This window comes from Copadichromis virginalis, linkage group LG17 (genome assembly GCF_057382275.1).
Source record: "Copadichromis virginalis isolate Kocher_CV1m ecotype Utaka linkage group LG17, C_Virginalis_male_GT1.1, whole genome shotgun sequence".
NCBI classification, from domain to species: Eukaryota; Metazoa; Chordata; class Actinopteri; order Cichliformes; family Cichlidae; genus Copadichromis; species Copadichromis virginalis.
In genome coordinates, this window is record NC_140634.1 from 8794077 (window position 1) to 8818845 (window position 24769).

The following is a 24769-nucleotide window of genomic DNA, read 5'->3' on the forward strand; positions in this document are numbered from 1 at the left end:
ATACATCCTGAAACTGCTAAGTTGAGCCCCAAACTACGATCTTGAACATGGAAGTCTGACCAGTCTGACAGAGAAACCCACTGCTCATTGCACACATTTGAGATCTGTGGTGAAATGGTCATAACAGGATTGTAAAGATCCGTCTGAAAGTGGCCCAGACCTATACAAGCCAAATGTAAATAGTTTTGGTTTTTACAAGCAGATTCCAGGAAGTTCTTGATCCCACCCTCATTTGTTGTTTAAAGGAACAACAGAAACAGCGTCCTGTCATTTACTCAGGATTCTACAACAGTGATTGTCAGTTTCCACTAGTTCCCTCTTGTTGGTGAACAGGGGCAATAAAAAGTGAAGAGCAAAGCACAGTGAAGTGTCCTGTCCATCACAAAGTAGTTAGAAGTCTACTAGAAGCCAAGCAGCCGGATTAGATGAAGGTGACAGAACTCCCACGTGCTTCCTTGGGCTCCTTTGGCTCTCATTCCCACCTCTTGAGTTGCATCGTGGCTGCTCAGCCCATATGGGGACTGGTGCTGGATAGGCTGCTCACACATGGTGCCCTGTTAATCCCACTCAAGGATCACAGTACTGCCTCCACTCCCAGTACTGTGCCTCACTGTATGCACTATTTGGCTGAACATTGAACGTGGCCAATTCATTAGGCTGGGAAATGGCCCTGGCACTGAGAGTTGCTCCTTCTGATGAAGCTATAAAAAAAGGGTCTTGGGAGAGGCCAGAGAGAGGCTTTGACACAGAATTCAGCAGAGGCCCTCAAGCAGAAGGCTTTAATTTAAAGGCCAAGGAGCAACAGTCCTCAATATGTTGAGCAAGTTTGGTTTTTTTTGCCATCAGTTATGCAAGAAAGACACTTTTGTAGGACTAAGTTGAACTACTTTACTGGAGGAGTGAGACTAGTGCAAGTGGTGCAGCAGCTTATCAGAGCCTAAGTAAAAACAAAACTTATATTGACCCATGTGAGTTCAGACGCCTAAAGCAATACAGAGGCACAGAGTTGGGGATAACATTTTTGAAATTTCTGTTCATAAATGAGGAGCAGTGTGGTGCCATCTGTCCAGATTCAACCTGTTATTTAATGAAGAAATATTTTCACACCGCTGATAGCACCTGACGGAAAGTGAATCCAAGGCAGAACGGGGTACAAGGTACACCTTTCAAATCCAGAATAATGAGGTCAGTCACGCTCAAATCTTCTGTACAGTGGCAGTTTGGTTCTTGAGGTACATAAAGGTTAATAGATGCCAGGACTCTTTGTACAAGCTGATCAGTGCCTTGCTGTTACTGCCTTTAGGCTTGACTTTTTCCACCTCATCAGGCCTAGAACTGGAACTGAGGGTCTTGTGTGGAAAAAAAGCAAAGTGAAGTCCAGAACAGGGCTTTAGATTTGAAAAAAGCTATTTTACTGCTATTGGCAAAGTCAGCCAGTTCTCACTCACTCACACACACACACACACACACACACACACACACACACACACACACACACACACACACACACACACACACACACACACACTGAATTTTCATCTATCCTAGTGGGAGTTTGCTCCGTGACAAAGCATTTGAAAAATTTGAAAATACATGATGTATGCCTGGAAACCTGTGATTCTTCTTGAGTTAGTTAACAGTCTCATCTTTGTGTCAATGCTGTTACAGGACTAAAGAAAAGCACAGGGGAAATTTCCCACAGGGGTGATCAAGCTGATGTTAAATGGGTGCACTCAGGTGTTCATATTACAGATACTGAGCTGAAATCTGCCTCCATATAAGGGGAATGACAATAGAGTTCTTTAGCCCCTCCCTCCTCTCAAATCCAGCAGTTCCTCTCTCTTGCCGCTCTTCTTTGTACAGTGTGGTCAGCTGTAATTATAATTTAAACTCAGTCTCATTTGGACTGCCAAGAAAACATTAAGATAACTCCATTTCATCTTAAAGCCAAATGTTAATGGCCGCATTTAACATTTATAGGCAAATGTTAATGGCAGTATTTAACTTCTAAACAGTTTCTGTTTTTCAGTGGTCCATACTGATAATTGCACATTAGAGTCACTGTAATTATGCTGAAACAGGCTTGGAACACTCCATCAGTCCCCAGTAATCATTTTCTGGAAGTGCTCATTTAGAGTTCAAGGAGGGGTGCAACATTAGCAGAGGGGGGGAATTAAATGTAGAATCAGATATTGATTTAAGTGTGATATGTTTATGTGTCACCTTTGCCACCCCAGGTGCCCACTTACTGCTTACTGTTAAACACCCTATCTAGTTAAATTCCACAGCTCCTCCATTCAGTTCCTTCTAATCTGAGGTAGTCAGCCTCCCCATAAATCTTATTATATGGATAAATATATATAAATATTGCCTCATTCCTTGACAAAATGCAGCTAAAGAGCCTCTAATCTTAGCATTCTGTCTACATTGCTTCTACATCCTTCAGTCAATTTACTGAAAATAGCCAGAGTAACTAATCCATGACAGCTCATTAAAAATCACATTTGTATGCTGTGACTAACCCCAATTTACTGCTGATAATAAACTATCTGGGACCCATAAGTCTTCTTTAACTGTGTTCACTCACATGAAATATCATATATTTAATAACATCCTGTATATTATTAATGGATATGCATGGCCATGGTCACACACGGTTCAGATGGCAAGTATCCGTGGATGAAGACTCCTAATGGAGTTGTCAAGAAGGTTAATTTCTGATATACACTGCTCATTGTTAATGCTCACTTCTCAACATCTGCAATATGGAAGTGTCAGTACCATCACTGCCAAGCTCAGTAACTGAGGGTCATGCTATTAATGGGAAATACGACAGTTTGAAATGAACACAAATTACATTTTAAGCTAAAAGCTTCACGTGCTTAAACTTGATCAAAACTTAAACCGCACGGCAGCAATGAAACCAGGTTGCACATGAAAAATCGTCTTACGAAATATTTACTTTTATACATTCAGCACTTTTGGGTTGATGTTACCATTTATTTCACCCAACTTAGCTAATGTTGGTCAATAATAAAGGTCTTTTAGCTCAAATTCATCCTCATCCACTAGAGAAAATGCCCAGCTCTAAATTCTCGAATATATTCAATGGTATGGAAATGATCATGAGCCCAGGTTAAGCCCAGCATAAGCCCTTCATGCAGAAAAAGTAAATCAAGAGACTTAAATATGTTTTAAAAGTGTTTGATGCATCTTGAAGCAGAATAAAGGCAACCAAGCATCGTAAGTTCTAAGCACTGTCCTTTCACAGGGAGTATTCACTTATAAAATAATAATCACAGGTTCTTTTTCTGGGAATAAGGATCCTATCTTCTCATTTTCAAGATGAATTAAGACCCCCTTAGGATTCTGTATAACTCAAAGATCAGCTTTGTTACATATTTAAAAAAATCACATTGGTTTTTATGATTTTAAGCTCTTTTCTTTGCTGCATTTGGACACTAAAAGTGGTTTTGCTATACCTGTATTAAAGGCTTTCATAAAAGATTTCAGTGACCTGGCCTCTGTATCTTTCAGGTGTTTCTTTTTTCTTTTTTTCTTTCTTTTTCTTTTTTTTTTACTTCCAAGACTGTTTATTTGCTCTGGTGCCCGGTCAGTTTTATATATAGCTGCATATTATCTCCCAGGTTGTCAGAAATACACCTCAAGCTCTGTCTCATATTTGACTCTCCCACTCAAATCAGTTTAAAAACCAGACACAGACACATTTACAGATCTTGGCCTGAAATACTGCCATGCGTCTCTGCTTAGTTATCTGTGACTTACTGCATCTTTGAGACCCGCTGACTTTGGGTGACTTTTTTCCCTTGTTGTAATGGCTCGTATCCTTTCCCCTCTACCACAGTTCTGCTTTTGTCTTCTTGTTCCAACCTTCTGTTGACATGAACAACTGTGCACCAGTGCTAACCAAACAGTACATTTATCTGGCAGACACATCTATTCCTCCTTGTAAAGCCACTGCCCTGACAAGCGTTGTGTCACCATCTATTTCCCAATAGACACTAACATGGTGGAGATAGCAATTAGAACAGAGAGGATAGAAATAGATTGCAGGATGTTGAGTTCTTTTACCGTCTTATTAGCAGAGACAAAAGCTGAAGTTAATTCTGCAAGTGGAGATGGCTCTGTCTAGCACCAGGGGCACTGCTCCATTATTTGTTGCAACAAAAGCTGTGTCACCGGCTTGATTGGTCTCTCTGTGGTCAAGCCACAGACTTTGGTCATGAACATACAGTAACTGCAGCAGCAGGTATTTCTCAGTAAAATTCCTAGTGGCTACTGCTAGTTTGAAACTAGAGATTTACTAACACGAGCTTCACCATTAAAAGATAATAAATAGCATAGATAATAAAGATTTTATAGGGACATGTAATTGGGTTGCTGAGAAAATTTATAGCTCTCCAATCAAAAGCAGTCAGCTATATAAACAGGACGTGACTGCAGTATCATTAAGTCTAAGTGACAAAATGAAGGTTTTAGGAGGAAAACTGTAGTGCCCATCCTTTGTAAATATGGTTGTGCCATCAGAGATCATTGCTAGCACTCAAATGCACATAAAAAGAAGCAGGTTCTGATACATAAGCTCACATATGCATAGTTAGTTTTTCTTACATAAATTTGCAAAACCAGGCAGGTCAACAATAGCAAGCAGAGGGAAAAGCCTCTAAAAAACACCCCTTTGATGCTTTCCTTCTCCTCACATACAGGGTCTTAAATAATCAGACCCCATGTTATCTTAAAAACATCATAGTACCATATCACCCCAACGGAGCCCTTTGCTCTCAAACTGCTGGCTTACATGTGGTGAAAGGAGCATAGGAGGCATAGCCTTCAGCCTTCGGACTTCACTCCTGAGGAACAAGCTCCCAGTTTTGATTTGGGAGACAGATACCCTCTCTACTTTTAGGATTAGGTGACCCTGAACTCCCTTCTCAGTTACACAGCAACAGACCTCGGGGGCTTCCCATGATGCACTTAGTGTTTCTTCTTCACTCACCTGTTTTCACTCAGTACGTGTTTATACACAACTCTGCATTTAATCACTAGCTATTATTAATCTCTGGCTCTCTTTTGTCCTGTCTCCCTCGCCTCACCCCCACCTGGTCATGGCAGATAGCTGCCCCTACCTGAGCCTGGTTCTGCTGGAAGTTTCTTCCTTTTTAAAGGGAGCTTTTCCTTCCCACTGTCGCCAAGTGCTACTTTATTGGCGGTTGTCTGATCGTTGGGGTTTTCTATAATAATTTTATGGCAAACAAATGTGTGTAGATATGTTGGACTATTTCCGTTTTACTTCTTTATCCATATGAACTAAAATATGATCATTTTGACAATGTTTCATGTTTACTAATCACAGAGTGAGATACTGTACGTGCATGGGTTTAAAGAGTGTAAAGATTTTGTTTCTCTTTTTTTTTACGTAACAAGTGTTTTGCAGTGATATAGCTTGTTAATTCATATGAGGCTTTTATCAAAAATCTGTTCCACATTTCCGATAATCCCAGTCATGTGTGGTTTCTCAGTAGTTTTTTTTTTCTTATTTTGATCTAAATCAATCTTAGGCACTAAGATGGTGTTCTTATTTGGTGTGACTCAAGGACACTTGTGAAACATTTGCAGTTTCTGATGGGCACAAACTTGGTGCTGTGGGAACTGAACTTGTTATCTGTGAGTTTCTGTTCCATCTCCCACCCCTGCCCACCATGAAAAAGTCATAATCCATAGCTGACACCACGTGTCCTTGGCCTGTATCCTAGCTCTGAGCCAGGAGGAAGCCTCTAAAATAACACCCCCTTTGATGCTTTCATGCTAGCCCAAATAAAACCATGCCCGATTTACCGCAATGACACATATTAACTTATATGAAAGGATGTGCTTGTTTATGGAAGAGTAGAACTTGAATCCTACCTAAACACTAGGTACTCTCAGTAGATTATCACACTCCTAAGACAAATAGGTGGCTTTTCAAAATCTACCAGATGCAGATGAATACATTTTAATAATAAAACATTGTGCAATCAATACTACAATTTATCCAGTTTTTTATTGACCAACCATGAAGAAATCAAAACTGCACAGTCTCCCAGTCTCACCTCAAATCTAATTTCCAAGCAGACTGTTTGGCATTAACTTACTCCTAAATTCTCAAAGAGCATTGCACCTGGGTACTGTTGTTGGTACAGATGTAAAGGTGTCTGTTTTGTTTTTAAATTGTGCAATGAAAATAAAAGCTAATTTACTTTGTGACAAAAATTCAAAACTCTTGCTTGAACTTGTAGTTCTTATATAATTCTGCTGTGCGTGCATGTTTTAATTGGAAATTTGCTAATTACATTTGTTTCTTATTTGGCCAGTGTTCTACAGTAAAATCTAAATGTCTCAAATCAATATTTTAATGTAAACAAGGCAAACCATAAACTCAAAGGAATTACTTGTAGCAACAAAGTACAGCTGCTCTACAGTGCTTTTCAATCATGTCAGGATACGAGCATTTTAATAGTTGGCACCAGTACCAATAAAATACATAATTTTCAATACCCAAATGCAATAACAAAAAATAATTATCTCATGTTCTTAAATAGAAACTTCTTTATTAAAAAGTTTGTTCTATCACTCTTGGCAGACCATTTATTTATTTTGTTGATGGGACCCAGACTGAAATGTTAGGATGGCTGGTGTAGGCTGTGTATTTGTTTAGCATTAGCCACTACATTTTCTCCTGGAACATAGCTGCTTTTGCAAATAAAATACTAGCAGGTATTTAAATCCATCCATCCATCCATCTTCATCCGCTTTATCCGAGGCCGGGTCGCGGGGGCAGCAGCCTAAGCAAAGAGGCCCAGACCTCCCTCTCCCCAGCCACCTCCTCCAGCTTATCCCGGGGAATACCAAGGCGTTCCCAGGCCAGCTGAGAGATATAATCTCTCCAGCGTGTCCTGGGTCTGCCCCGGGGCCTCCTCCCGGTGGGACATGCCTGGAACACCTCACCCAGGAGGCGCCCAGGGGGCATCCTTGTCAGATGCCCGAACCACCTCAGCTGGCTCCTTTCGATGTGGAGCAGCAGCTGCTCTACTCTGAGGCCCTCCCGGATGGGGCCCGGCCGGGCACAGCCCGAAGAGGAGACATGGGCCCATCCTCCCGCAGGCCCACCACCCGCAGGAGGCGCCATAGGGGTCGGGTGCATTGTGTTCCGGGTGGCGGCCAGGAGCGGAGGCCCTGGCGGACTGACCCCCGGCTGCCAAGACTGGCAATAGGGACAGGTATTTAAAGATTACATAAAAAAGGATAATGCTGTTGATGTTGTTGGATGTGGAACTCAAACTCATTCACCTTGAATTCTTTGAACAAATCGAGCTGCTGCTGTTTTTTTAGGTGCTTTTCTTTATTTGAAGTCTTTCCTTGTCTGAAAACTATGATAGGACTATTTGCATGTCTGTTTGTTGGTGTCCTTCTTCCTTCCTTTTACACTGTGAAGCACTTTGTGCAGCATAGACTGTTGGTAATGTGCTATATAAATAAACGTGACCTTGAGCTTCCTTCAGTATAGGTGTATGGTGCCTCCTTTCAGTACTGGAAGGAATGCAGCCTTGGTACATACCATAGTCTGTATAAAACAGGCTATACAGAGAAAACAAACAGATATGCTGGATTAGAACTGACAGAAATAATTATGCTGCTGATCAAACAGGTGATATGTGAGAAACATGGTCATTAGTTTTTTTCCCCAAACACTTTATACCCAGTTCTCCCCTCTTTTATTTAGACCCCTTCAGCGCCCCTCTCTTCCAGGTGTTTCTTCCTTTCTTCCTCTCTTCCTAAGTCTCCCTCCTCTGCAGTCCTATAGATGTCAATTGATCTGCCTTCTTCTGTCACTCTGTCAGTCTCTTCCTTTCCTTTGTTTGTGTTTGTCACTTCTTCCCTCTCCACTCCAGCTGTAATGAGTAAAGGTCAGCCTGTCTGCTCTCTCCTCTTGCGCTGTCAGTGTCCATGTTACTGAGGTACTTATTAGCTCTGGCCTTTAGCTGCTGCCCTAACAAGCAGGAAGCACAGCAAGAGAAAAGAAGATGACCTCAGACACGGTTAATTCAAGTGAAGTCACAAGTTTGTCAGCCAGGAGACTGCTGCTTTGTTTCTCAAGCTTTGCTTTATTCCCCCACATTTGCTTTTAGCCTTGGCTTTCACTCACTGCTTACTTTTTAGGCACCAAAAACAGATTAAATCTAGGAAAAAATCATTTCTTGGGTTACAGTATGCCCCTTCTAAAACACACATTGATAAATAATGATTACTCACATGGGTTAAACGTGACGCCAAGGTGTTCATTTGCATGGCTCTACCCATGAATGTGGTTTTTAAGTGCAAAAAAAGTTTATTTTTATTGATACCTGGATGCTTCTATCTTGCTGAAAACCAAAATGGGAATGACATCACACCCGAGTTCTGACATCAAAGTTCCAAGCTATCTGGATTGCAGCATTAGTTGTGGTTATACCACAGAGTTTCCTGCAACTTTCTACCAGGAGATTTTATTGCATGCTTTTCATTCATGCTTCCGTCTGCTGACAAGCTTTACTGAGATGCTGATTTCCTTTTCCAGCAGGACTTGGCATCTGCCCATAGTGCCAAAACTACTGCCAAATGGTTTGCTGACCATATTATTACTGTGCTGGCCAACAGCTCACCTGACCTGAACTCCACAGAGAATCGATGAGTGATTGTCAAAAAGAACCCACCCTAAAAATACAGAGAAGCTGAAAGCTGTTTTTAAAGCAACCCGGCCTTCAATAACACTTCTGCAGAACCACGCACTAATGCAGTCCACGCCACACTGCAGTGGGAATTTGCGGTACTAAGTACTAACGGTATAAACGAGTTGCTTTTCAGAGGTTTTCAACGCAGAACAGATTTCTCTGTTGAATTTTTTTTTTCTCTTTTGGCTGATTTTAGGAAATATTATGTAAGCTATAATCACCTAAACTAAAACAATAAGGGCTTGAAATATTTCCCTTGTAATATATTTCCCTTTTAAGTTGTGATGAATATACATGTTTGCCTTTTTAAAATTAACTACAAATTAAAATAACTACTCTCTGTAACGTTGCTCAGCTGAACATTGACTTCTCTACTGTTCCTTGAGTTGAATGTTAGCATGTTGCCATGCATCTCACTTCATCTCATAGCAATCAACCAATTTGATGAAGAGATTTCAACATGCTGGCAGCGTGGATACTTTCTCACTGACACATTATACTGGGAGGCAGAATGGAACTGAGCCATTATTAAAGTTGTTAGATTTGTTTCTCCTTCAAGCTACAACTGAAAGTGTGGGCTGTTTTTTTAAAGGTCCATAATCTCTATGATCAGTTATGATGCTGACTGACGTTACCAATCACTGCTGTACTTTAGCAATCTGTTCTGCAGCGTGCTATGTTGAACAATTCAAATGAAGTTCATGGCGGGTTGTGTTAACACCAGAGGTGGGACCAAGTCATTGTTTTGCAAGTCTCAAGTCAAGTCTCAAGTAATGTCAGGCAAGTCAGAGTCGAGTCTCAAGTCACTGGTGTAAAAGTCCGAGTCAAGTCACAAGTCTGAAACTTTGAATTTCAAGTCCTTTCGAGTCTTTAAAAAAAACAAACGAAAAAATAATGTTGCAGTTATATGCTAAATGTAAATATTAGACCATGTAATTTTAAAATCTGTGTTTTTCTCAACACATACAAAATAGTGAACTTAGAAAATATACACAAATTGTGAAATTGCACCTCTTTAAAATGCAGCTCAATTAAACCTAGCTCCAAGAATAATTTTCACCGACAGTTCTGAGATAAGCTGCATGTTATTCTTGGATGCGGTTGTAGGACCAGCTTTAAAATCGCATGACAAAAATATCATACACATTAAAAAAAACTGTATCACCAACGTAGCCTGGAAAACATTTGCTAGTTAGATGAAGTCAGCTATCTCATCTTAGCATATTTATATGCATATTTATAATTATACGGTTCTTGGAGTGAGTGCATACACTCATGAAGTTTAGTAACTTCAGGTCACTGCAACAAGCCCAGGTACAGTTTACCGACGGATGGGTGCAGGACCTTGAAATGCACCGTGTAGAACGAAAGACCATCGTACGTATCATAAGTTTACCAGTCTCACAAATCGTTGTCATAAATACACATTCGTTAACCGTTTATTAATATAACCTTTGCGCTCAACGGTAATTAATTAGCAGTGGAAATAATTTCTGGTAGCATCACAGAAATGTAGCAGTGACAATAATATTGTATGCTGTAATCGTACTGGGCAATTAGTGATACAAAACAACTGTTTTACCCTGTGAATAAAAGTATATGTTTTTGTCAGTGTACCATAATAACAGAAGCGAAACGCAATATTGTGTCAGGACAATTCACTATTTATGCACAATAAACAAAGGAGCATAGCGCGGCAATTTCTGTTCAGCGCCAGACTTGCTTGTAACCTATATCACCAATTATGTTATGAAAATGACGCATTAACTACAACAGCAGACTGACCTTTGTGGGAATGCTTGGAGCAGACTAACCTGTGAGCTGGAGTGTTCTGGGACGTTATATTTGGTCTTTGAATGGCTGCAATCCAGGCCATCCGTCGCCTCTTTGTTACTTCGGAAACATGGCTCGAACAATTTCTCTTCAACGACGTAATCCGATAACAACCGATCTCTTTACCCGTCGGCTTCCCGTGGCTGTCATGCGACCGGCTATTGCAGTTAATAATACAACAGCTTCTTGACATTTTTGTGTTTCTTTTTATCGCTGTGTGACTGATTTTAATTGAAAGCCTGCGTGCGCTAGTACCGCTTGCCACGAGTTCCCAGAATCCTTTGCGGTTCTACCCGTGAATGACGTCACATTTTCAATCTCTATATAATATGCATGTTAAATTTTATATTTGGGGTGAAATATCAAGTCTTTTCAAGTAAACCGGTTCAAGTCCAATTCAAGTCCCAAGTCATTGGTGTAAAAGTCCAAGTCAAGTCACAAGTCTCAGAACATTTTTTCAAGTCAAGTCTAAAGTCATAAAATTAATGACTCGAGTCTGACTCGAGTCCAAGTCATGTGACTCGAGTCCACACCTCTGGTTAACACAGTAAACTGATATAAGGAGGATTAATAATAGATGTGATAAAAAGACACTGTGTCCACTTTGGCAGTTTGAAAGAGTTTGTAGTATTGATTTACATTGTCCTAATAGCAGCATGACATCACTTTGACAACACAATCTCAACTGCTCTTCAGGGTGGCTGCGTTATTGTGTGTGTGTGTGGGTGTGGTGTGTATGTGTGTGTGTGTGTGGGTGTGGTGTGTATGTGTGCACCCTCAGTAGGGGAGAAATCCCTCCATCTGCTCCTTGGGCACCATGGATTTGCTTTGCCCTGACTCAGCACTTTTTATCAAGCTTACACACATGTAGACTCACAAACTCAGACACAGCCACTCAAACACACACACACACACACACACGCACACACGCACACACACACACACACACACACACACACGCACACATGCACACACACACACATGCACACACACACACACACACACACACACACACACGCGCGCGCGCGCACACGCACACACGCACACATGCACACACACACACACACACACACACACACACACACACACACATGCACACATGCACACACACATACTCCATTGAGTCAGGGATACCAGCAGCATCCAAAGTAAAATAAAATCAGATTGCAGCTGTGTTAGTTATGGCAATGTCTCTGCAAAGGTTAGCAACTGCATCAGGGCACCACTCTTTGTGTCTGTGCCTTTCAGTCCTTTTCTGCCTTTGTTTCACTTTCTGGGCTAGTTCACTTCTTCACTCCCTTTCTCCAACCTACTCATCCTCTGCGACATGTTCCTAAATTTCCCAAATACAAACCCACTTGATTAACTGCAGTATTTTATATGACACAGTTCACACTCCTGCTGTGTGTTCCTGCCATCTTTCCTGTTTCGATCTACACCATTCTTTTTTCAAATCCAGATATTTTAATCTTTTCCCAAAACATTTCATTTGAAACATGAGCTTGAGGTGATTAGAGGTGATTGGATGCAACTAACTGTACTTATAGAAAAACAAATCATGGAGGCTCTCAGACTCAAACATCCCTGATGGAGTCTGGTGCATAAATATTCAGCAGCTTATTTCAGATAAGATATATTTTGTTTATGCCAGAAATTTTGAGAAATTACTGTGTTACAGCAGGCAAAACATTAAAAACACATACTAGCTCAATAAAATTGAGTACCACAAAACAAATATGTTGTTTCTCCTTATATGCTCTTATATTCAATATTCTAATCCAGATTCATTTAGATTTTTGCTTACTATGCATGACAGTGAGTTTTTCTTCTTTGATTAAGATGCCAAAGGATATTATAATCTGTGTGTGAATACTCCACGTTATTCTTTGTGGAACATTTAGTGAAATCAACTTTCACCTACTTTACTTTTGATTTCACTTCAACAACGAAGCTTGATAAAAACACTAAACAGTGATACATTGTCAAATATACCCCAACATTTTGTGATACTTAATTGGAGGGTGTATTGCTAGCTCTACTTAAACAGGTTTATTGCATTATATATTTTTTATTTGATTAATTTACTTGGATATTAAAGGTCCTTAGTTTTGAAAAATCCACCGTGATTTTTGTTTGTAGCTAAAAAAAAATCAACACTGGCAGGCAAAAAAAAGAAAAAAAGTCAACACTAGAAGAAATCCAAAAACGTATTTTTATAGCTGTACTTTTTGCACAAATAGCTGAGTTCAAAGGCTTCAAACTGAACAGTCATTTCTGTTCAGTTCAATTCAGCTTTGTTTATATAGCACCAAATCACCTCAAAGTGCTTTATATTGTAAGATAAAGACCCTACAGTAATAGAGAGAAAACCCCAATAATCAAATGACTCCCTATGAGTAAGCACTTTGTTGTCAGTGGGAAGGAAAAACTCCCTTTTAACAGGAAGACACCTGCAGGAGAACCATCCATCTGCTGCAACAGGTTGGAGTGAGCGTGACAAAAGATGCTCTATTGAAGAGAGCCAGATTAAAATTAAGTAATGATTAAATGTAGAGTGGTGTGTAAACACAAAGAGAGTGAAGGAAGAAGAAACACTCAGTGCATCATGGGAAGCCCCCAGCAACCTAGGCCGTTTGTAGTGCAGACAGGAGGTTAATCTGATCCAATCCTGAATATAAATATTATAAAATAGGAAAGTTTAATCCTAATTACAGTAGAATCCAAACTCGGAGCTGGTTCCATAGACGAGGTTCCGGAAAGATGAAGGCTCTCCCTCCCATACTCCTTTTAAATATCCTAGTAACCACAGGTAAGCCAGCAGTCCAATAGTAAAATGCTATGTTGGAGTTATATGCTACTATTAGGTCTTTAAGATTAGATGGCGCCTGACTGTTCAAGATTTTTTGATTCTAAATTTTAGAACATAGCTCAATAACCTTAGTTTTATCTGAATTCCCTTTGAAACAAGAAAATGTGCAGATCTAACTATAGACTATCAGCCTTCATTCTAATGAGGATTTCTAAATGAGTGCATTTAGGTATTATGACTCTGTCCTTCCAGTGTGCTGCTACCTCCACACTTGCATCTTCTTAAAAAAAATGGTATAGCAGTGTCAGACATACCACAGTGCTGATGGAAGTACCTATTTTAGACAACAGCATGAACACAGTGTGTGTTAGTCCCTTACATCCCTGAGTGTCCTCTCCAGCTGTTGCAACAGATGTTGCCCAGACAAAAATGGAGCACGTTACCCCTGGAAAATATGATAGTACTCTGCATGTCACTGGAGAACAGACAAAAGTTTCAGCTCAGTGATTTGTCTCATGTCAGAGAAGATATTTTAAGTGAAGTTGAATCACATTCACTTTCTCTCATATTGTGACCTTGGTGAGCTCATAAAAACCAGAACAGATCCATTAAATGGCAGGACAAATCTTGACACTTACTTGTGGAGATTCATAAATACCATTCTGGTGCTGCATCATCTAATCCATTTTTCTTCAAAGGGTTTGTGGCCCAGATATATCCCACTTAATGTCTTGAGGATTTATTAGTTATCATCATGAAACCAGGCAAATGTTGACATATTCTAGGGTTTTATGTCTGTGAGCATCTATGTGGACTTCAATCAAATCCAGAAAAGGGATGCACTATAATTGTACTGTGATTTGCAATATTTAAAGTTCAAAGCAGGGTCTCCTTATTATGAAGAAAATATTTACAAATGGAACATTAACTAATATACCTTTCCAGTAACTTAAACGCTCTCTGTGATGTTTCTGTCATCTCTGAAGGGATCTGCATTTTTGGCAAATAGTTTTTAAACTTCCCTTCAAGTCGATTAAAGGGAGCCAATGGCTTCTTGGCATCTTTGACCATCGTGACATTTTGTGATATGAAAAACCTGAAGATTTCATACTGAAGTGGCTGCCATGCTTGGATCCAGATATTTGAGCTGTTGAAGTATGCAGATTAGAAAACACCCATTTACCATTTTATAATCAATCTGAAGACTTAAGAATATCTAAAAAAAATGTATTGTACAAACCAAGAAATGCTTTAAAAGACAAAAACAGAATAAAATGGTGTGTTAAATCTTAATTTAGATACCTGAAGGCATCAACAGGCATTAGCGGATTATTGGTAATTTATGTTGCTGTCTTTGATTTCTTGTTCTTTAATGATTTCTCCAAATTGGCTGTTTGAACTGGTATTATTTCCATTCTTTTCATTTTTACTACTCACACTCATACAAATGTCTCAAGTCAGTCAAAAGTCACACAGCTCAGAGTTAATCAACGCTTAGGATGGTTATAGGCTGCAAACACAGAATAACAAGTGAAATGATTTTGACACCATTTACAGAGCCGTGGCTAACCAAACAGTCAAATAACACATGCTTGGATGGAGTATTAGTAATACCGTTTTGCAAATGTGATCCACAATACTAACTTATGCATGTGAACAGTGGTCAGCTGGTCAGATTAGTTAATCACCACCTGACTGGTCAAACCTTACACCAATGACTTTTTATGCTAATGTTTTCACACACAAACACAGAGCATTTTTTTCACTGTCGACCGTAACTGCTTTTTGCCTGAACTTCATCTTGATCTTAAACCAGGTCTTCTTGTTAAAATATAATATTTACCTTATGATAACCATAGTGCCTGCAGTGTGACTGTGTAAGAGTCGTGGTCCCACAACAAGAATAATACTCACACTAAGTTTACACTAACCGCGTATACCCATTATTATAATCCACTCTTTGTATTTGTCCCCTGTGCAGGAGCTGGAGGTTGGTCTCCTCTGGTCTCAGACCGATACCAGTGGTTGGAGGTGGACCTGGGGAGGAGAACCCAAATCACTGCTGTTGCCACGCAGGGCCGCTACGGCAGCTCTGATTGGCTCACGGCCTATCTGTTGATGTTCAGTGACACAGGACACAACTGGAGACAACACCGGCAGGAAGACAGCTTAGGGGTAACTCTTCTTCCGGTGGCAGGATTACATAGTAGTGTTGGGTGTGCAACATATTTGTGCAGTCACCTGATGGGAGTATGGATGTCCATGTCAATCCATCATCTTGTTGTAGAAAAGTACATATTTTTTAACTGATCGTGACAAGATCATAGATATTTAACAAAAAGTGCACACAAAAAGAAACCCCCCACATGTGTTATATAATACAGATTTTAACAGCTAAAAATACAGTTTGTCCAGGCAGTGACACTCTACAATCACACACAGTTGACCTAACTGTCATAGACATTATTTAACATTATCTGTGGGGACTGGTGCTGCCTGCAGCAACATGGCGTGCACACCAGGAGCCTTTCACTATTTATTAATAATACATGGAACAATGAAAGGAACTTGGGCAGGAGTCTGTTGACGGTGTGGGTCTGCTGTCAGACAGTTTAGCCTGTGCTGACAGGAGGTTGGTGCTGTTATGAGAAAGACCGCCTGGCGTAGAAAAACTCCCAGCTTTGATGCCTGAAAGCTGTCCATCACCAGTCTGCAAGCAGGTCGCTGAATGGGCGCTTTCGAGCTCAGCCGCTTTCGATAAGTGTGGCGGCTCTTAAAATGTAAATGTGCAGAAGAAATTGGTGAGAAAGCTCGCTGAGAAAAGCACGCAGTGACTTAAGTACCTAGTGTTGCGGTTGCTTTACGTCTAAATATATTCCCCATTTCTTTTTCTCTCTTTAATTTTTTATTTTTCCAGTGTTGTTTCAATAAAAAAGAGAATACTAGACTGGGAGAATGACTGATCACCAATGAGCAAAGTACAGATGTCAGAATGACAGGCAGCCATGCAAACCTCGACTGACTGAACAACATTTGATATGTCACGCGTATCCTCCCTTCTGTGTGGAAGAAAGTGCAGCTTTCACTACAGCAGCAACCCAAAGAAAACTTTTTTTCCCCTCACATTTGACTGGGTACAACTTTTTCACAGTGAAGGATACAAACTCTCCAAAGCCCTTCAAGTCATCACTAAAGAACACACTCCTTGTAGCTTAAAAACATGTTGATTTGACAGTCAGCATGAAAGGCAGTGAATCCACATCAGCTTTTAGAGCACTTTTAAAGCTTCGTATATTAGTCAGGCTTGCTTAGCGTCTCTGTGATGGTGAGAATTTTACTGCAAAAACAGCTGCATCAGTCACAGCTTCTCACTGACTTGTGAGGTAAAGGTAGAAACAAAGTCTCTACTCAGGTTACTTTCATTTATTTGATGGTTAGAGTCACTAACTACTTCATGGATTAAAAATAGAATAAAATTAGATCCCATCATCAAGCAAGTTGCATGTGGAGTCTTACTTTATGATGCCACATGTTTCAAATGTTTTAAAGTGTGATTCAAAAGGAGACTGTGCCTATAGAAAACAAACACAAAAATGACATTAATTAACCTTTTATCATTCACTCTTACTTTTTTGGATGTTTTCTTGAAGTCCCAATCTGACCATTTGCATTTCACCATTTTTCTTCAAACTTGAGTATGCACTAACTTGTTGTGGGCGGGTCTTCCATCCATGATCATGACCTATCCTTCCCCATCATTCTGCAACAAAGGAGTGGCTAAAGGAGAAGCACATTAAGCTCATGGAGTGGCCCAGCCAGTCTTCAGACTTCAGTCAGCTAGAAAATCTGCAGAGAGAGATGACATTTTCGGTGACATAAAAATCAAATTAGAACTTTCATGTAATGTGTTTTATTTCTAGGTTTTTTCACTGATATTCTGTCTCTCTCCATTATGAAACTACCAAAGAGACTGTTCATTCCTTTAGAAGTAAGCAAACTTACAAGTTCAGCAAGTGATCAAAGAATTGTTACCCCCACTGTACAGTATATCTCTGGCTTCAACCCAGATACCAAACAGCAATCTCAAATCCTAAAGAAAGCACATCATGTCAGAAGCATGACCAAGACAATACTTGTCATTAAATTCGACCTTTAAGGAGTTATGCACTATGAAGGCATCCCTCAGCATCCCCAGGATTTCCTGTGCCACAAACATGCTTCTGGGATGCGATCCAAACATTGCCGGAAAACCAGACCACCATAAGAGGTATATCTGATTTTGGCCCATAGGGTGGCAGGCACAAGAGTTTGGTTGAGATTTAAAAGTCAGTGCGTCATTTAGAAGTTTTTTTTAAAGCCCACTTATGATAATTTACCTCCCTGATAAAGTAAAGAGGAGTAAATGAGGTTAACAAAGCTGGCAACTCTCCTCAGAACTTCCTAAGGAGCAAAAGTCATTAGCATGGCAACAAGTATATTTCAGCAAACACCCTATTTAATAGTGAATAATCTAGCTTCACTGTGGGAAGCTATGCAGTGAAATTCCTATGTTGACTGACATGTCACTTGAATAACGTGTCTGCCAACATTATTATACTGCTGATTCCAAACGTTCTTTTCTTGTAGCTCCTTTTAATGAAAGACTTTATTGCATAATTGCATAATTCAGTATTTTTATATTGTCTTGGTGGTACCAACTACGCCAGGCACAGTTCCTCTGCGATTCCTTTGTCATGCCCTCTCATCCTCTTCTTCGACTCATTCTCTAGCCATTCCTCTCTCCTTGACTGAAGGCTTGTCAGAGGCTACTCATATTTCAAAAGATGCTCAGGCAAGTAAATGAGATGCTGCTCTCCTCAGCAGGAAACAGAGCCATTTGTTGAGCTTAACGCTCTGCTGGCCAGCCGGCTCAGCCCTTGAAGACGGCACTGAGATCACAATTATGCAGTGCCAGAGAAGCCAATTTCTCTCACACAGTTACATCGGTACACCCTCAGCTGAGTTTCTCACACAAACACACAGGTAGCATCACACAAGCGCTCCAGATAGGACACAAGCAAATGACATGCACAGGAACACATGGACACCTACTCTATACCGTATATGCAGCTTGTTCTTCGTATTTTCTTCTTACACATATTATTGCAGGTGTTTCTCTGTGTGTGTGAGCCCTGCTGGATTCCCACAGGCAGCTGATTGGGGAAAAATAGAAGCCATTAGTCTTTTAAAGAGAGGCTTGCTACGGAGACAGAATAGGTCCAAGTTATTGATCACTGGACAGAGATGAGGGAGAGGGAGAGACATTATCATTACTTAGGATCAATGGCTTTCCACTGACAAAGAGATTTTCAGCCCTCGAATATGTAAAACTTTCAATGTATAATGGTCCTATCTAGCTTTTAGTCACCATTATGAACACTTGATGAGAAGCATATCTATCTGCTTTCCTGATAGAAGCATCACCCTTTAGTGTTTGTTATTGCTATTACATCATTATTACATTATTACATTGTTGTTGCAGCAATCAGCTGACTGAGACAGAGTGTAAGAATGAAGAAAACGGTAACTGTAACAAACATGTAACTGTATTGTTGCAGGCTTTTCCAGGTAACAGTAATGCTGACACTGTAGTCCAGTACAAACTGGAGCAGCCGGTCATAGCTCGCTTTCTTCGTTTAATCCCACTGGACTGGAACCCCAGTGGGAGGATTGGCCTCAGACTGGAAATATATGGATGTCGATATAGTAAGTAACTGTGAATTAAGTGTTATGTTATAGCAATTATAAATATATCCAATGTTTATTTTATCATAGAATATTTTGACCTTAAGTAACATATAATTATGTTATCAACAGTTAGTTGGTCTTGATTGCCTGTCTTGAAGTCTTTAATGCCCGACTGGCTTTAACTCATTTTGAATGCTAAAAATGTAAATGTGTTGTGGCATTAAAAGTGTCTTCTTTTAAAATATTACAAATGGCAGTTTTGGCTTGTTATTGTATTACAAGTATTTTGCTAGCAGCTAGTTTTGTATCTTAGAATGTAAAGTCAAACTTTAGTCAATTAATTAAAATCTTGATTTGTTGGATTAAATCTACACAGATTATCTCTATCAAATTTGGATTATGGTGTTTAAATGTGGTGCGGAAAAATAAGAAATGGTCCCTGGAACACCTTGAAAGTTATATTAATCCTGTAGCATTATATACAGAACAAGATTGTTCATTGTTTTTTAGAAAAATAGATTTAAAATACTCCCACACACATAGGCTTTGGTTTGATTTTGCTCTGGTGTGTGATGTGAGTCATACAAACCTTTTGCAGTCAATTTAGAAACCATTAGTTCTTAGAAAAATAAGCAGTGCTATTCAAACACTAAGCCATGCACTAGAATTATTGGGTGTTGTGTGTGAGATGTACAGAGAACACATGGTTTTAATACAGAGTGCAATACGAATTGAAACAATAGAAATGTACATGCAAAATGCCTTCAAGCAATCCAAGCATTTCAAGGCAGCAGCAGCAAGCTTTGCTTCTTTGTAACTGACTTAACTAAATGTCAGCCCTGTTACTTTGTGTTGTACCCTACCTATAATAAAGCTATGGTTTGTAAAACTGTACTTCTGTGACAACAGGGCTTAAATTCAACTAGTGAAGCCTACTGATCAATCGCAATCGCCTCTTTATTTTAAAATATACTAAAGAAGTTTCACAAATCGAACATAGCATTGAACATAGCACCAAAAGGAATGGTCAACTCTGGGCTAAATCATATGGAAAAGTGATGTTAATGGAGTTAAATGTGCTTGCTGAGTAAATAATTTCACCAAGAGATCCAAATCTGTCTAGAAATATCTTACAATTCTGTGAAATTCATGATGTTAGAAAAATGGTGGCAAAGACAGAGTTTGCACAGTTGTGTTAGTATTTGGTGCTAGTATGTTATTTAAAATGAATGAAATGTAAAGAATAAAACTTTTCCCTCTCCCACTTAATTTTGTTCTGTAGCTTCTAGCGTGGCAAGCTTTGATGGGAGCAGAAGTAGCCTGGTCTACAGACTGAGTGTGAGGGCAAGCTGGACTGTGATGGAGACTATTTCTTTGAAGTTTAAAACCCTGAAGAATTCTGGGACACTGCTCCATGCAGAGGGACAGCGAGATCACAGCCTCACGTTGGTGCTCGAGAAAGGAAAGCTGCTACTCTACCACCTACAGGGTAGGACACCGGTCTCAAAGAGCTACAGACATAAATTAATGCTTTGTTGTGTTTTCTTACATGATAAACATAACCCCAATAATGCTGAATCATTCTGCAAAATTGCAGTTTATAGTGATATTGCCTAATTGGTTGTGCAAGATAAATATATTCACTCTGTTTAAATCAGGTCTTTTATGCATGTGTAGCTTGTCATGCTGAGACACACATTGTTGGAAAGGTGTGACAATGGCACTGCCAGCAGAGATGTAAAACATACATTTTCCATCATTTGAACAGGCAGCGGTAGCATCACATATACAGAAAGTCTGTGGTCCCAAAGGACTAGCACTAGCATTAGCTGCCAAGCTCTCTAAGAAGCCTCCTGTGACAACATTAGTTTAAACCCCAGCACGAGTCCTTCTGTAGGTATTTTCCCCGAGTCTGTGTTGTCCATCTGTTACTGCTGAATGTTTGTAATTTACATATATATATATGTGTGTGTGTGTATATAGTGTGACCCCTCAGCTTCCCACTGGATGTACTGATGGTATAAATTTGACCTCTAACCTGTAAGGGTCCTATTAGTGTCCAGAAAGACATAAAGGAGGGTACGCTTTAGGGCAGTCCAACTGATTTAACAAATTACTTGTTAAGATTTACCCTTTTGGGAAAAACCGTACCTGTCAGAGGGACTTTGTCTGCTGTGATGACGTGTGTTTTGATCTTAATAGTGTGCCTGATTGTCATGTTGTCATACTATATAATCAGGGACTATTTTGCACTCCTCAAACAGTTTGCAAGCAACATATTCACACCAACTGAACATGGTAATGTTTTTGGAAGGACCAAATCAGCAGTGATCGACTTCCTGAGGACAATGACTGAAACTCTGTGCTGGAGAGTGAGTGAAACTTCCGATGTTTGAATTGAATTCAATATTTTGGAAGTTCCTTGAGCCAACTGCACTGGCAAACTCTGCAGCTCCACTCATCTGTTCATTTATTTTTCTTTCATTGTTTAGTTCTGCGAGTAAATGTCAGCTAAACACGCAAACTGTACAGCATAATTATGCACTCACTCAGGGTCCAGAGCTTCCAAAATCCCTTCTGTGTATAGCAAATTTAATATCTTGCATGTTTTGTTCCTATAATGAAATGGAACAAGCTTGAAGTCACTCTCAACCCATCTGCTGGTTCACTTGCATGTTTGTCAGAAACAATTTTGGGAAATACCTCTGATTCAATTTTGATGAAACTCAGGGGAATTATGGTTCTTTCTACATATGCCTTTTAGCTCACTACAGTGCTTGCTTGTTTATCCATATGTCTCAAGCTAATTAGAAAGAGTGCTATATGTCTAACTCTGAAAAAGTTGGGATGCTTTGTAAAATGTAAATGAAAACAGAATGCAGTCATTTGAAAATCTCAAAAGCCATATTTTATTCACTGTAGAACATAAAACCATATTAATTGTTTTCCAATAAATATTAGCTTATTTTGAATTTCATAGCAACTAATTAAAATAACTGGCAACTGATCAGTAACATGACTGTGCATAAAAAGAGCATCTTAGTAAGGCAGAGTTTCTCATAAGGTAAGATGGGCAGAGGATCACTAATCTGTAAATTGTGTATTTCACAATAATGCTCATCAACATAAAATTGACTATGAATATGTCATCATGTACAGTACATAACATCATAAAAATATTCAAAAAATCTGGAGAAATCTCTGTGTGCAAAGGAAAGGACACAAAATCAATATTGGATGCATGTGATCTTTGGGGCTTCTAGGGCACCATATTAAAAACAGGCATGATATTGTTATGGAAATCACTGCACAGCTTGGGAAGACTTCCAAAATTCATTGTCTCTGAACACTGGTTACTGTGCTGTCCACAGGTACAGGTTAAAGCTTTATCATTCAAAGAAGAAGCCACTGCCTGAACAGTAGTGATGGGTCGTTCGCGAACGAAATGGCTCTTAGAGCCGACTCTTTGACATGAACGATGCGAGCCGGCTCCTTATCGCGAGCCGTCACGTGGGTTTTTTTTTCTTCTTTCTCTCTCTCTCTCTCTCGCACTTTTTTTCCGCTTCACTCTGCACGCGAGCCTTGTGCTTTACGCTGGGCAGAGGGGGGAGGGGCGGTAGTTACACTCAGTAGCACAGGAACAGAGCGGGAGGGAGAGAGAGAAAGAGAGCCAGGGACAACAACATCACATTAGAAAGGTATAGTAATCATCCACAACTATTTTCGGTTGCAGATGATAAAGGATTCAGAAAGTTTATTCATGCGGGCCCATATGACAGAGAATATGCATGTTCTTTTTGTTTTCATATTATAATTTATATTTAATTGTGTTGTGGTTTGCAGTGTTTTGTGTTGTTTTCACTTTAAATTTGTAAAAGGAAACAGCTGAAAATTTAAATGGTTAAAAGTTGAAATGTGAATAGTTGATTTTTGTATTATATGATTTATTTATTACATTTTATGTGGAGTGAATAAATAAAAGTATATTTACGGTGGCCCCTAGAGACAAAGCACATATAAACTTCAAATCACGTACAAACTCTGAAGCATGTACAAACTCCAAAACACGTAAAAACACGTACAATCAATCAATCAATCAATCAATCAATCTTTATTTATAAAGCACTTTTCATACAGAGAAAATGTAGCACAAAGTGCTTTACATAGTTAAAAGCAGCCCACCCCACCCTCCAACTCACTCCCCACACTCTCAATACACATATATCCCCCCACCCACACACACATACACACACGCGCACACTTAAAGAGTAAAAATTGGGCTGGGCTCGCATGAGCCAAGTGAGGAAACACTATAACAGGGAGCCGTCTGCACCGGGAGCCGGTCACAGACCGCAGCCTCCAGGCTGGGCACACAGCAGGAGGGAGGCAAAGGAGCCCCCAGCCAGGCTGAGAGGACCCCAGAGACCCAGCAGCCACGGTCAATAACAGCCCCGGTGCAGAGAGCGCCTTCCGAGGAAACACTGGAGATATGACGCAATACAATATATATAGGGTAAGATGATAAAATAAATAAGAACAGGATACAATATAAATATAAATAGAATAAGAAGATTAAAAAATGAATAAGAATAAAATCAAACAAATATTAGGTAAATCCTAAATTAATAATAGAATAACAGGATAGAATAAATAAGCATAAAATAAATAAACGCTAAGTAAAAGCTAAATTAAAAAGGTGGGTCTTGAGCCTGTTCTTAAAAACATGTACGTTCTCTGCGGCCCTGAGCTCCTCCGGCAGGCTGTTCCACAGACGAGGACCATACCACTGAAACGCTGCCTCTCCGTGAGTATGTGTCCTGACTTTAGGGACAATCAAAAGGCCAGTACCAGAGGACCTCAGGGTCCGCGAGGGTTCGTATGGTAAAAGCAGATCTGAGAGATAAGAAGGCCCAAGACCATTAAGACATTTAAAAACCAATAAAAGAACTTTAAAATCGATCCTGAAACACACGGGGAGCCAGTGCAGCGATTCTAAAACCGGTGTAATGTGGGCCCGCCCTCTGGTCTTCGTCAGCACACGAGCTGCCGAGTTTTGCAAGAGTTGTAAAGTTGAAATATTCTTCTTAGGAAGACCAGAGAGCAGGGCATTACAGTAATCAATGCGACTGGTAATAAAAGCATGCATCAGCATCTCCGTGTTGGCCCGAGAGAGAATAGGGCGGACTCTGGCTATATTTTTTAGATGATAAAATCCAATTTTAGTTACATGTTTAACATGTGGGATAAAACCAAGCTCAGAGTCAAAAATAACACCCAGGTTTTTCACTTGTAGCGAAGGACATAGTGAAAATGCCTCTAATTTAGACAAGAGTTTCTCTCTCTGAGCCTCAGGACCGACAATTAAAACTTCAGTTTTGTCCTGGTTAAGTTGTAAAAAGTTTTCTGCCATCCAAGATCTTATATCCAAGATACAGTTAAAGAGGGCATCCATTTGTCTGGTGTCATCAGGAGACACGGAGATGTACAGCTGCGTGTCATCAGCGTAACTGTGGAAGTTCACTCCATGCCTCCTGATGACACCGCCGAGAGGGAGCATATACAAATTAAAAAGTACAGGGCCTAGAACCGACCCTTGAGGCACACCACATGTCATTTTATGGATCTTAGAGGA

At 39.9% G+C, this 24769-nt stretch overlaps 1 protein-coding gene across 1 annotated transcript in view; it reads left to right on the forward strand.

Annotated features, from left to right (window-relative positions):
- The window catches only part of LOC146688950 (contactin-associated protein-like 4), a 130619-nt gene that overhangs the window by 35384 nt on the left and 70466 nt on the right, over nucleotides 1-24769 (forward strand). Inside the window, exons 3-5 of the mRNA XM_085437227.1 lie at nucleotides 15392-15585; nucleotides 19008-19155; nucleotides 20420-20626. Coding sequence (XP_085293353.1) covers nucleotides 15392-15585; nucleotides 19008-19155; nucleotides 20420-20626 — 549 coding nt within the window. The remainder of the gene's footprint in view (nucleotides 1-15391; nucleotides 15586-19007; nucleotides 19156-20419; nucleotides 20627-24769) is intronic.